The sequence below is a fragment of the Nannobrachium achirus genome, assembly GCF_963921795.1.
Source record: "Nannobrachium achirus genome assembly, chromosome: 9".
Taxonomy (NCBI): domain Eukaryota; kingdom Metazoa; phylum Chordata; class Actinopteri; order Myctophiformes; family Myctophidae; genus Nannobrachium; species Nannobrachium achirus.
Genome location: NC_137818.1, coordinates 19,954,756 through 19,969,710, shown reverse-complemented (window position 1 = coordinate 19,969,710; position 14,955 = coordinate 19,954,756). Strand labels below are relative to the sequence as shown.

At 41.8% G+C, this 14,955-nt stretch overlaps 1 protein-coding gene across 1 annotated transcript; it reads right to left on the bottom strand.

Moving 5' to 3' along the window:
• Positions 1-973: 973 nt before the first annotated feature.
• On the bottom strand, positions 974-9,780 carry LOC308291507 (transforming protein RhoA-like). Its single transcript, XM_080733534.1, has 5 exons — positions 9,741-9,780; positions 7,487-7,642; positions 6,126-6,246; positions 5,152-5,282; positions 974-2,907 (listed from the first exon to the last, which is right to left on the bottom strand). Exons 2-5 carry the CDS (start codon positions 7,640-7,642, stop codon positions 2,737-2,739), a joined length of 579 nt encoding a protein of 192 aa, XP_080589660.1. The 5' UTR covers positions 9,741-9,780; the 3' UTR covers positions 974-2,736.
• Positions 9,781-14,955: the final 5,175 nt, after the last annotated feature.

Here is a 14,955-nt window from a genome sequence, read left to right as displayed (position 1 = left end):
CCCACTCCCATTTCACAAGTTTTCCAATGAATAAAATGTATCCTCCAGAAAGCCTGGTGAGGCGAGGTTAAATAAAATGTAGGAAAAAAAGAAGAAAAAAACAAAAATTTGAAAATAGCAGATCTACAAGCTCACAATGCGTCGCGACACATTGTAGATCGGCTATTTTCAAATGGCGGAAATGTATATGGCCAAAATGTATATAGGGTTGAACTGATTTGTAATTATAATCAAAATCTGCAAATTAACTAAATAACTAAAATGAGTCTTTTGAACGGCTCTTTGAAAGGAACGGATCCCAGAGATCGGGCTCACTTCAAAGAGCCATAAATCTCATCTCTACTCCATTCGACCGTTTGATTGGTGCTTGGAGCCAGTGGTGTAAAGTAACTAAGTACATTTACTCGACTACTGTATTTAATTTTGAGGTACTTTATTTACTGGAGTATTTCCAACCTTCATTTATTTGAAAACTTTAGTTACTAGTTAAATATGTGTACTTCAGTACCTGGTGCTTTTTACATTTGTCTAATAAAGTCAATCGATCAATTAATCGATCCATCAAAGCTCTTACAGCAGCAATGGAAACAAGCTGTTAATAGTAATAGACTAAAGACCATATTATTACCTCCCCTTTTCCACTGTAAATATCTTCTTTATGACTGCTCCCCCCCCCCCCTTTGTTATATATGCATAGGTACTGTTATATATCCATCTGTCTTTCAATGTTATGAGTCAGTACATAAAGGGTTCCTGTGTAAATAAGCAGAAAAGCTTACTAGTATCTCCTTTTGGTTGACCTTGTACCAGTGATTTGTAGGCCTACTGTCGTGAAACTGTACTTTTTCCTATGCAACCTTCTAAAAAAAATCTTCAATCAATTAATCCTTTTGATTATGGTGGGTCAGATGTTTGTGTGACATGTTTTATTTCATGATCAATAAAGATATCAATCAAGATAATACAGTATGAACATATGCACACACAATAAAGTTGAACATTGCTTTGGCTCTCAAGAAACCATAGAAAGTACTGTATGTTTTTGAACCCATAACATGTGCTGTATGTTAATATTCTTTTCAATGCCAAAATCATAGATTTCACACACAAACACTATAGGTTATAGGCATAAATACACCAGAAAACCCTAATACCAGCTTTATTTGAAAAAAACTCCAGAAATCCCAAGATGTCACAGTACAAAAGGTAACAGCCCCCAGTATCCCACCCCCCCCTCCCCAAACCTTCCAACATTTCGCCCTAAACGTGACCTTCAATTAACAATGTACAATACTATGGTTACAATGTATCATTCAAATGACATAAGCTGATCATAACAGCAGGATTAAAGAAAATGGTTAAAAAATACTATGAAAAATTAGCGACATCAACAATAAAAGTGATAATACAATGATGACAATATCAATAAAAAAGGGGGTTGGGGCGGGGAGTTGAGAGAGGCAAAAATGGAAACATGTCGTGAACATGTCCTTACAAGGCCTTGTAAGACATACAGTACACAAATGGATACTATAGTAATAGGATAGCCTACCTTCTCCTATTCAAAAGCAAAGTCAACTTATCAAATATACCACGCTTGATTAAATACACTGATTAACACAATCAATTGCATCTCTTGTATACGCGTGCGCACACACAAACAAAAGGTCCTAATAACTAAACGGTTTGATTGTGCCTCTTATCTAGGGTACAAAGTCTTCCAGTAAAGTAACGTGGAAAAAATATCTTATGTCACTCTGAGTAGCTGTTGATTCCATTACCCGTTTACACCATAACAAGTGGCCGTCAGGGGTAACTTTGGCATGGGGACATGGTTCAAGTGACATGAAAAAGGCCTTTACGTATGCATACAGTACATCAACATCGAAAAATGTAACACGAGACACAAATATACAGACAGTCACTGCATGCAGCCCTGCAGTGGCGTGCACACGCACGCACGCACACACTCATTCACACGAATACGTTCGTCAGGTAAGCAATTCAATATGGGCAAACATCTCATACAATCTCGTTTAGGAATACCCCTGCATAGCGCCTGAGTCAGAACATGGGCCCGAAGTAGCCAAGCCAATGATAGGGACAAAGCTTTCACAAAGGTGGAACACGGATAATACATTGGAAAAACAAATAAAAAAACAACCCTGCCTGGGTTTTAAATCCCCCCCACCCCTCCACTCAAACTCTTCCTGACCACTGCTCTCAAGGCACTGTATGTAGGCGATACTGTGTAAGATCCACTTTAGATGTGGCCTTTATTCTAACTTTCCTTATATACTTTTTGTGATTATCTCCGTTTCGCTTGTCTTCATTGTCTTTGGCCTGGTAAGGACCTTTTTTTAAACTCTGTCCATCCATTCCTATCATGGCACAGTTCATCTCTTCTTTCCATCTGCCCAATTCCAAATCATCCCATACAACCTAACTCTATACACAGCTCTCTAGATCTGAAAGGGCTTGACAGGTGCATTGCAATATGGCACATCATCGAACATGCAGAGTAAAGGCCATAGTGTGTTTAGACGCCCATCAAAACATTTAAGATATGCCGGAATGTGCAGAGAGTGCCTGGATGATTAGAAATTAGGCATACCCAGGACTTTTCCTTGCCCTCCCCAAATACCCTCCCCTACCTCAAGTGTCAATGAAAGGGACAAAGACAAAAACTGCCCTCTATCTGTGTGATTGAGGCCAGTGCAGTTATTCTCAGTCAGCCTATAACAGGAGGCAGGGATTTTTTCTTTGCTTCTTGGCCTGCAGCGCCGCCCTGGTGGCCATCTCAAACACCTCCCTGACACCATCTTTGGATTTGGCAGAGCACTCTTGGTAGCCGAAGGCACTGATGCGGTTCGCCATGTCTCTGCCCTCTTCATGTTTCACTGGCTCCTACAGACACAAGTCCAAGAAGATGTTTTTGCAAGGTTCATAGTGAACACACACACACACACACACACACACACACACACACACACACACACACACACACACACACACACACACACACACACACACACACACACACACACACACACACACACACACACACACACACACACACACACAGGGTCAAGGAAACCCCAGCTAAATGACTGATAGCTAGGAACCACATGGACTTTGAAAGTTTGAGTGTACTGTATACTGTATATACATGGAACCAAATGGACCCCTTACAGCTAGAGATGTACCAATTAGGGATGGCCAACGGTTAACCGTTACCGTTTAACCGATTGGTTACCGGTAAACACTACAGAGTAGTAGCCTAGGCTATGCGAAAATAACAAGTCGCAATGATCGCTGCATCAACACACACAAAACACGGTTAACTGATGTTTCAACCATTCCAAAAGTCATACGATTGTAAGTTATTGCTCTACACAACAAACACAGAGGAGAGGGGGAAGTGCGAAGGGATTGAGCGGACCCAGTCAGTGTGAAGTAAGTGCGAGCGTCTCGCTTCTGCTACAGCCAGGGACGTGCAGAGAATGTTAGAGAGGCAGGGGCTGACATTTCTAAAAGGGCCTTTTGGTGGACAATAATTCTCTTGAATGCAGCCTTCAGTTATGGTATGGAAAGGGGAAATTTGCATTTCTTTAACCATAGTAAAAAAAATGCATTTGTGGTCTGAAGAGGGCATTTTTTACAGACTGATAAAAGGGCATGGGCTCAAGCCCCCTTTGTCTAATGTGTGCACGTCCCTGGTGACAGCACATCTGGCGACAGCGCATCACACTCACATTACAGACTTTTTATTTCAATCCCACTGTTTCTTTGCAAAAAACAAATTTCTTTTAGAAAACATTTGTATTCTTGTTTCTCCTAGTTTTATTGTTTTTAATGTGTAAATATGGCACTTTATTATGGGGAAAAACTTTTTTAAATCGCTAAAACAGCGCATTTTTGAACACATGTCCTTAACTCATACTCTGCGATCCCCGTCGAAACCGGAGATTTCCCGCTGTACCTCTCTGCGATGCCCGTCGTTCCCGGAAATTTTATTAGCTTTAATCATTATGAAACGATTAAAAGTATGATCGCTGTATATAGCCGTTTCGGAGACTTTAGGCCCGCCCCCTAACTGTATCCGGTCGTATTTCCCGTTTGGACCGGATCTAGGTTTCCATATCCGGTCTGACGTCCAGTCGCAGCTCCGTTCGCATAGCTTTTCATTGTAAACAAGTGAGCTGACTGCATGGCCATAGAATGGTATTTTTTCACGCGTTTTTATTTTATTTTGTAGCCGTTTGATTCCTCTACCCGCCTGGCATATGATCTGCGCACATATCGTCTGCTATGTGCGCGAACGTGTCCACGTGTTACCATAGCGCACAGCTAGCTTTTTTCAATGTTTTTTCATGTAAACACTGGCGGATAAGCAGGGATACAGCGTGGCAACAGATATGTCTATTTCAATGGGGTTTTTTTTATTCGAAAGCTGTCACCGAGTCTACACGTCTACTAGCTGAGTCGCGCACAGATTGTGCACGATGCGTGCGCGTGCCCACGTTAAAAGGTAAGGACAATTTGGAAGCTGCTTACTACAGCTATGTTTAAAATGGCAGCAAAATTGTTAACGGTTAACAGTTAATTAACCTATTAGGCCTTACGGTCATCAGTTAAGAAAAATTCTCCATTTGGCCATCCCTAGTACTAATACGATTTTTTCCCTTCCCAATACCGATTCCAATACCCATAATTTAAGTATCGTTCAATACCGAGTATCAATCCGATACCAGTGTGTAACATAAAATAAAATAGGACCGTGGGGCCCAGGGACTGTCTGGGTTCCTTGAGGGGGTTCCAAATTGGACCCAAATGGAGAGTGTACAAATGGAACCAAATGGACCCAGAGTTATGGGGGTCCTTGAAATTGGGAATGGCATAGACTGGCATACTCGCAGGCACCGATAATAGCATTTCAGGCAGTATCTGCAGCTTTTCCAATACTGCTATTGGATCGGAACAACTCTACTTACAGGTCCATTTGGTTCCATGTATACACACTGAACTAAATTGAGATACAGAGATATTACAAATCCTCATCCTCAATCAAATAGTGGTCTGTGGCCTAATGCATATCAATCTGGGGGTCCGTGAAATGGAAAAAATGTTGAATCACTACTCTATACCCACCTGTTTCATTTTGGCGAGCTCTCGTCTAGTGTGGTCGTCGTTACGCAGGTCCTTTTTATTACCCACAAGGATGATGGGAACATTTGGACAGAAGTGTTTAACTTCTGGGGTCCATTTTTCTGGAATATTCTCTACAGGGGCAGAAGGAAAAAGAATGAGTCTACACCGCATTCACAAATAGTCACTCTTCACAGGAACAAAGCAAGGTGTTGGGGTCAATGGTTACTCATACAGATATGTAATCGTTGCAAAAACCAATGGAATGTTTTTGGTTTAAATCAAATTAAGGTAGGCTACAAGAGAAATGTGACATGGGGGGAGTGTTACACTATGGACAAGAATCCATGCAGTTTTTACATCGCGTTTTCGTTGGTCGACACTCGTTGTAGACAGTTTGCCTTCACTATCACATGAATCGCCCATTTCAGCTTGACCCGTTATCATTTTGAATCAATTAAAGTTACATTTCTAATACAAAGCAACTGCAAGTCTAATGCCTGCCGACTCCGAGGCACTGTGTGTCTACTCTGTCTGCGATCAGTGAGATGTTACAGGCAGCCAAGTAGCAGCTGGTTTATTCCTGTCCCATGGCAAACCACGGCTAATCTACAAGCCTACAACGCATTGTAGACTTGTAGATCGGCTCCCGTTTGCATGGGGCACTGTCAAAGCTTTGAGGGGAGACTTCTGCCTTGCGTTACATGCGTGAGTCCTGCGAGAACTGCAGCAGAATTTTTTACATTGTTTTTATAAAACCATACATTTTTAGTCGAATGTTCTTTTATTTTTAATATTCAAAGGAATACTCTGATATGGAATATCCTTTGGCAGCTCTAGCACGCATGCACGCATGCACGCACGCACGCGCACGCACACGCACACACACACACACACACACACACACACACACACACACACACACACACACACACACACACACACACAAATAGTATGTCATTGTGTGTTGCAAATACCTAAACTGTCAGGGCTGTCTACAGAGAAACACATGAGAATGACATCCGTGTCAGGGTAGGAAAGAGGCCTCAGTCTGTCATAGTCCTCCTGACCAGCTGTGTCCCATAGTGCAAGCTCCACCTGAGAGATAGAGACAAAAGTCATGATAATGTCATTATAATAATCGTGTCCCCTTTGTATTCTGATACCCATAACGTGCGTTTCGGTTGATACTGAGTACCGAACCGATAACAGTTTGTAATAAAAAATAAATAAATAAAAGATCTAGACCAGTGGTTCTCAAAGTGGTGTGTTCCGGGATCTCTCAGGGTTCCTTGAGGGGGTTCCAAATGGACCAGGTCTGTAACTCTGAGAGTGTACAAATGGAATTGGTTCCATTTGTACACTCTCAGAGGTCCTTGAAATTAACAGGTTTGAGAACCACTGATCTGGAATAAATACAAATGACAAAATATACATGTAAAACCGTAGCATTCAACTGAAGCATTCAAAATACAAAATCATTTATTACTGTAAATGACATATCATGAGATACATTACATAGTATTTGATCAGCATGGACTGGCATACCCACCTATGCCAGTATTTTAGGCAGTATCTGCAGCTTTTACGAATACTGGTATTAGAACGACTCAATTTCTTCTGTCAAGTAAATGTGCACACATACCTGAAAAATCAACCTCTGCGTTTACCCATCCTAACTAGGAGCAGTGGACAACTATTTTAACAACACCCAGCAGTTATCACTTTGATACATATACTGGGCAAGCAGAGGGTGAAGGAGATCATTTGAGCATTTAAATGATAGCACACGGATTACCCCAAAGGTTACCCTAGATAGATATACTACATATTAGGCTAATCCCTACCGTCTATGGTTAAACACTATTTGATACCGTTGACAGATAGCTATGTGCCAAATCTAAAATGTTAGCAGATATCTCATTGTGATAACTTTTAGTGCCCTTGATTGTCTTTTTTTTTTTTTTGGGACCATCATCTTGTAGACCAGAGGATGGACCCCTTAGTTGAGACAGAGAGATGAAGCAGGGACCACTACAGTACATATTGGATTCATGTTAATGTGTTTTTTCATACATTTAACGACTTAAGCCAAGAGCCCTCAATACTTTGCAAACTTGACCAATGGCTCGATACGTTGTCTGCTCTTTTTTCCCTGTAAGTGTACACCAAACCTCTCTATCGAAAATAGACAATCTACAAGCTTGTTTAAGTGGTTAATGTAAAAGAAAATATATAATAAAGTCCCTATCAGACCCATGTTGAAAACCCCTGAAAGCTGTCGGCCTTTCTCACTTTCCTACTTGCACATTTTTCTATTTCACTGATGCAGCCTCACCTGTTTCCCATCCACCTCGATGTCTGCCACATAGTTCTCGAACACGGTGGGGACGTAGACCTCGGGGAACTGGTCCTTACTGAAGACGATGAGCAGACAGGTCTTTCCGCAGGCACCATCCCCTACTATCACTAGTTTCTTCCTGATGGCTGCCATCTATGGAAGAAATGGGAATATGTGTTACCGTTACACCAGACAACAAGAGGTCACTGTGATGTGCCACCATTTCAGAGATGTACCGATTACAGGTACCAGTTCTTCCTTCCCCATACGGATACTCATAACTTGCGTATCGGTTGATATCGAGTACCTATCCGATACCAGTGTGTAATTTCCTTGAGGGGGTTCCAAATGGAACCTTAACAGGGTCTGTAACTCTGAGTGTACTTAATGGAACCAAATGGACCCATAAGGCTCCATTTGGTTCCATTTGTACACTCTCAAGAGTTATGGTGGGTCCTTGAAATTAAATAATTTGAATTTACTGTAAATTAAATATCATCATGAGATAAATTACATAGTCTGGGAATGGCATAGACCGGCATACTCGCCGACACCAGCATTTCAGGCAGTATCGTATCGTCAGCCTTTCCGAAAACTGGCATCAATATCAGAACAACTCTAAAGACAACAGTTCAGAGTTTATAAAAGAATGACTGATTATATATTTTAGACAGACAGACCTACAAATCAATGCAATCAGTAAAAAAACACGTCTGCTTCTCAGAAGACCATTTCACTCACAGCTTATATATTACACCCAAAAACAGTACATTCCAGAAACAAGCACAAACAAGAAGTAAAAAGGAAAGAAGTTACCACCAGCCCATCCCTTTGACCTAAGTGTCATCTGAGATAATGGGTCTGGCCGAACCCTGATCAGTCCAGGTCAGGTCCCAACGCTACAGCTGTACCACAGCTGTACTGGTCAGCACTAAAGGTTGGGAACCGGAACCCGAAGAATCGGAGGAACCAGATCCAATGTTGAGGAACCGAAATCGGTTCCATCACATTTGGACCCGTTTCCGAAAACCGGTTCCATCACACTGTCAGAGCTGTTGTGGACTTCATGTCTGCTATACAACTGCAATTCCGGTGGTTCTCATTTTTTTAATGTCAAGGACCACCATAAGAGTTACATACAGTACATACAGTGTTAGCCCTGAAACATGCATCCACCTCAGCCTGGTTTCGAGCAGTTTAGCCCTTTTGCGACGTACTTCTACACAAACGTTCAGATTTCAAAAATAAAAGTGCTTATATTGGTTAAAGGTTGTGAATCACGGAACATTTTACAATAAACACAACATAACAAATAACATAACATCTACAGACACACACACACACACACACACACACACACACACACACACACACACACACACACACACACAGAGAGAGAGTATACATGATGTGAAATCCACTGGGTCTCAAAGCGATCATTGGGGGGTCCAAGATCATGGCCAAATACATAGGCTAATCAATGTTGGGGGGGGGGGGGGGTCCTTGAGTTCTTGACATCAACATACTTTGAGAACCACTGGTGAAATCAATGCCACTTCAGTGGCTGGCGTAAAGAATTTAAGAACATTTACCTAATGAACTGTACAATTTTGAGGTGTTTGTACTTTACTGGAGTATTTCCAATTACCAATACTTTTACTTCTATCTAGTATACTACCAATACTTTTACTTACAATGCGTTGCATCGCATTGTGAGCTAGTAGATCAGCTATTTTCTAAAGATTTGTGTAGATTTCAAAATGGGATATTCATTCTGCATAACGAGTAGTTTTACTTTTGGCACTTCCCAAATAAGAAAATTTGGATACCAACACTTTTGTACATTTACTCAAGTACATTTAGAATTCCAGACTTTGACTTGTAACAGAGTATTTCTACATTTCAGTATTGATATTTTTAATTATGTAAAAGAATGTGAGCACTTTTCCCACCACTGCTAAAAACACTGTAAACATGGAACATTCCGTGCTGGCTCCAGTACAGTTCACTGGCAGACAGTCTGCATGGGGCCTGCACTGTCAAACCCAGGCTAACGTTAGCTATATAGCAGAAGAAAGCAGTGTCGATGTATTTTATATTTTATGCTTTTAGGTCACACTCGTGTAAAAGTCGCGTGGCTTGCGAAACGTAACTACGAGCAGCAATGAACTGACGTGGCTGTTCTCCTGCCTGTCGTCTAAAACCCGATTTAAAGTATTTTTTAAGGCTCTCAAAGCCAAAGTGTTATTACCGTCTGGTGTCTCTGTGTCCGCCTTTCTCTCCTCTTCCTGGCCGACTACTGCAAAGCTCCGCCCACTGCTCTTACCCTTATGTCTTTACGCGTTTTACGCAATGACGACATGATCAACCACACAAGGAGGAAAGAAAAATCATCAATGGAAAAAAAATCTTTCAATTATGAACCACTAGAAAGACAGTGAAGTGACCATTTAAGGACTTTTAAGAACCTTTTAAAGGAGTAGTTCACCCTCAAAAAAGACAAAAAAATGTATTGTAAATTTACCCCCATTGATTATGGATGGGGATCCAAATGCATGGGCCTGGATGGGGACCCAAATACAAGGCCCTGGATGGGTATGCATTTGGGTCAGAATCAATTGGGGTAAATTTCGACACCCGACTCTAACCCTAACCTCCGTGGAGTGAGTCGTTAACCCTCCAGTGGAAATGATGGTCGTTCGAAAGAGCGCGATTTTCCCAAATTTACTTGATTGATTGATTGATTGATTGAAGGCTTTATTAGAAGTTTGCATAGGAAAATGTACAGATTCATGACGGTACAGTTCACTGGTACAAGGTCTACTAAAAGGAGATCCATGAAAAGACTAAGCTTATTTCAACAGGAAACCATTGAAGTATCTCATATAACATTGAATGACAGACAAATAGAACACAGTACTATGCAGTAGATATGTAAAGAAAAAAAGAAAACAGTAGGTCTATACAATCAGTAAGTACAGTATATACAATATATACAAGGAAGGGGCAGGTAACAGTAAGTCTAAACAATCAGTATGTACAGTATATACAAGGAAGGGGCAGGGAGGGTAGGGTTGGGCTAGGTTTTTACCAGTTGTGAACGGCTGCTGCCTGTAAGTGGTTTTTTAGGGCAATTTTAAAGGATGCTAGTGATCCACACTCCTTTATGGCCTTTGGTAAGGCATTCCACATTTTTGTGGTGTAGCAGAAGAACGAGTTCGACCCTTTCTTTGAGTTGACTCTGGGTTGAACGTGATCTGTGGCACTGCCTCTGGTGTTGTAATTATGGACATCCTTAACGTTTATAAAGTATTTTGACAGGTACTTGGGTATCATAGTGGTGTAGTGTATCTTGTACACCAGGCCCATTGCAAGTTGCTGTACTCTGTCATCTACTCTGAGCCACCCCACTCTTAACTGGTGAGTAGCGGTGAGGTGAGTCTGATTGGGAAGGTTAAGCAGGACCCTAATTAGTTTATTTTGGGCTGTTTGGAGTTTAGTTTTTAGGGCTTGTGGGGCGTCACGATACCATACGTGGACTCCATAGTCAAAGAGGGGCTGGATTATTGCACCAGCTATGGTCTTCAGTGTGTTGAAGTTGACCATTGGGGCGATCCTCTGTAGGAAACGAGTTCGTTGGTTGATTTTTTGTATTACTTTTGAAGTCATCTTTTCGCTGGAAAGATTAGCTTCAAGGATACATCCTAAGTAGGAGATTTCGTTTTTTCGTGTTATGACCTTGTCACCCACTTTGATTGTGAAGTTCTCTACCTTTTTGAGGTTATGATTTGATCCAAAGAGGATGGACTCGGTTTTGCCCAGGTGAATTGATAATTTGTTGTCGTTAAGCCATGTGCAGATCTTACTCAGTTCAGAGTTAAGTGTCTTTTCAACCTGCAAGTGGTCCTTGCCCGAGACTAAGACTTGACCCTAAATGTACCTGTACCCCCATTGATTCTGACCCAAATGCATCCCCATTCAGAAGCGTTGTGAGCTGGTAGATCAGCTCTTTCCGAATTTATCTGTGGAATGATCGAGTCAAGAGCCAAGCCGCAAACAAGAACACATTTGGCTACAGTATCTCTGTAGCCATTAAACGAAACGGGTTTCTTACATTGATGCTCCTACATCATGCAAGCACCAGTTAAAGTTACTTTCCATCCTTCATATACTGTGTGCACCCCATAACCCACACACTGCACATCATTTTGGAGCTCATATCTTTGAACGGGTAAGGCACACATCCCATAACCCACACACTGCACATCATTTCGGACGAAACGGGTTTCTTACATTGATGCTCCTACATATTATCATGCAAGCACCAGTTAAAGTTACTTTCCATCCCTCATATACTGTATGCACAGTGCACATCCCATAACCCACACACTGCACATCATTTTGGAGCTCATATCTTTGAACGGGTAAGGGCTATAATAGAAACAGTAAGGGCCCTAGTATGCTTCCTTGTGGAATGCCACAGCTCACGGGGATGGGGGACAGGGTTCTGTTCACCTCCACCATCTGTTCTCTCAGTAAGGTTATAAGATTGCATCCAGCTCCAGCTCACTGATGATGTGTCATCAAAACTGATTGCTTTTAGCTTATCTATCAAAATAATGTGATTTATGGTGTCAAATAAATCAAACATTATGTTCGATGGAGTCGTTCAAATAGAGTAGGCATGAGTCAGTGGTATGGGATGATCTGAAGCCAGATTGGAATTCGTATAGGCCTATACGTTTTTGGAGCTGTGTGGAACACAAGCTCCCTATACGTGGCCGTGTGTGTAGGTATGTGGGTGGGTATGTGGGTGGGTCTGTGGGTCTGTATGTAGCCTGTATGTAGTAACCCTGGGTGACCAGAGAGGTGCTGTTGAGTCTAGCCTGCCCTGAGCATCAACTGCAATACACACACACACACACACACACACACACACACACACACACACACACACACACACACACACACACACACACACACACACACAGCTCCACTTCGAACAGAGGTTCGATTTTTCTCTTCCAGGCACTTTGCAACCTTCTTCATGGACTATTTTTTCCATGACTTTCGAGATGAATAGAGATAGGGCGGTAATTGCCCAGCTCTAATTTGCTGACTTTTTTGTACAGGGGGGTCACTGTTGCTAGTTTCAAATCTTGGGGGACGTGACCCCTGTTTGACTGAGAGGTTTATCATGTGGGTAATGATTGGAGCAATGGAGGCAGCTGAATCTTTGAGAGATTTGGAACTCCCACAATTCTAAGTGCTTGTCAGGGTGGGGGGGTCCCCAGTTCAAATGTGGAACATGACATGAACAGTTGAGAACTACAGCACTAATAGACCAGTGAGCCTTTTTCACTGCAAGGACCCCCAGTTTAATTTGCATTATACAATTCCTTATACCGTGACCCCAGATTGTACAAATGGAACCAAATGGACCCGTAGTAGACTCTTTGGTTCCATGTTGTACCACTACAACCTCAAGAGTTACATCCTTCTCTTAATTGTCACAACAACTCACAAATCTTGCTGCTGTGTTTGCACATGGTTATACTTCACCCAATAGATAGTCATTGTACTGATCACACTGCACACTTGATAGTATGATTCAACAATCTGATAAACACCTTTCTCCAAACATGACACTGGAGACGTTTGTAGTCAACAGGTTAAGCCAGGTTAACTGGCTTTCAAAGGGGTGAAACAACAAAAGTATACAAGACAGTGCTTAAATTCTTGCTTCATAAACATAAATGCAATAATGTTGACAGCTTGAATCATTCGCTACACAGACAATCTACACATAAATCAACAACACCAGATACACAGTGTACAGTGAAGCAATATACACAGTGTACAGTGAAGCAATCACATGTTGGTTGGCAAGTCCGCTGAGTGGGTGTTGGAATGACCCACACTAGCGTACCCTGTAGATGTATAGCGCAGTTGTAACAACAGCAACAGGCAAGGCATGGGGACCATCATCTGCAACCAAGTGACATAATTCGGTCACTGCCCGACGGGAGAGGCGCTGCCATTCTCGTCCTGTGGAAAATAAAGCTTTTATTGCCAGACAATGACTCCATCACTATGAAAGCGGGCTAAATGTATTGATCCAAAATACAATCAACATAATACCTGAAATGCAGATGTAGCCGGTGCGCTGGTGGTATACGCGTTCTGGGCGTTGATTTTGACCATCAAGCCTATTTTATTTCTGCCATTTCCTCATATCAGGAGTAGGCGGAAGATGGAGCTGCATGTGCGCATCCTCGTGTCAAAGTGGATGCCCATTGAAGCCGCTTGGGTGCTCTCTTGTAAAGACCAAATGGATAGTGGGTGGTTTTAGGATCTGCTATGTGCTTTCCCAAACCTGTGTGGCCAAAATAGCAATTTTAAAGGAAAGCGCAACTCCATGCACAAATAACGGAGTCGGCATAATGTATAGCGGGTATAGCGGCCCCACAATACCATTTAGGGACAGACAGCACAATCTGCCTTACCCGCAATTCGCTTGTAGAGGGTAAGAACTGTAGTTAAGGCAGTGACACAAATAGGGCCCTTAATCCCTTATCAGAACAGAAGTAAAATCCTCAGCATTCATATAGATCCATTTGTCACTGCCTATAAGTAAACCAAATTAAGCTTAGTGAACATGTGAGGTTTGAATGGCATTGAAATGTTAATACACATTAGTAGACAATGGAATCCCCGCTGCTGCAGGGGAAGAGGTGTGAGAGCTTGTGGGGCCATGAAGGGAGACAGACAGACAGTGGTCAATAACATCACAGGAAAAAACAAAACGGAAGGTTTAAGGTGGCCTTACACTAGCAGATATTGATAACCGTTAGTGCCGTCATGTGAGTGTTAAAGGGCCATACAGTCAAGTGTTATATGATGCTATTGTATGAAGAGGGGGCCCGTTTAGATACATTGGAGTAGATAACATAATGACAGTCATCTACCACGATGTAGAACATCTAATGTTGTTTTGCACTTGCTTTTTGGATCCCTCCCTCTTAAGTTGTATGGATAAACTGAGGGGTTAAACACTTACAGTAACATGTATCATGGTGGTTTATGGCTTTTGGGGTTATTTTATTGATGTGAATGAATAAGCCCATTGTCTGACAAAAGACACAAAGTTAAGAACAGTGACCCGGTTGTTAGGTATGATTTATGATACATAATGTATGATTTGTGTATGAGGCTCATATGACCATAAAGGTTATATTATGAACTACTGTCTGAACTTACAGTATAGGTCCTTGTTACCCTGACTATGTTTTGGTTGTACTGAAGGTTCAGGCTAGTGGAAATATACAGAGCCACCCTACGTGTCTCTGTCTTCTTGTTATGATAATGGGAACGAATCAATGAGTCCCACGATCTAACTGTCATAATCTGTATTCCTTATATACTGTATGTTAACTTCCATCTTTGGAAGAGAGAATTCACCCTTT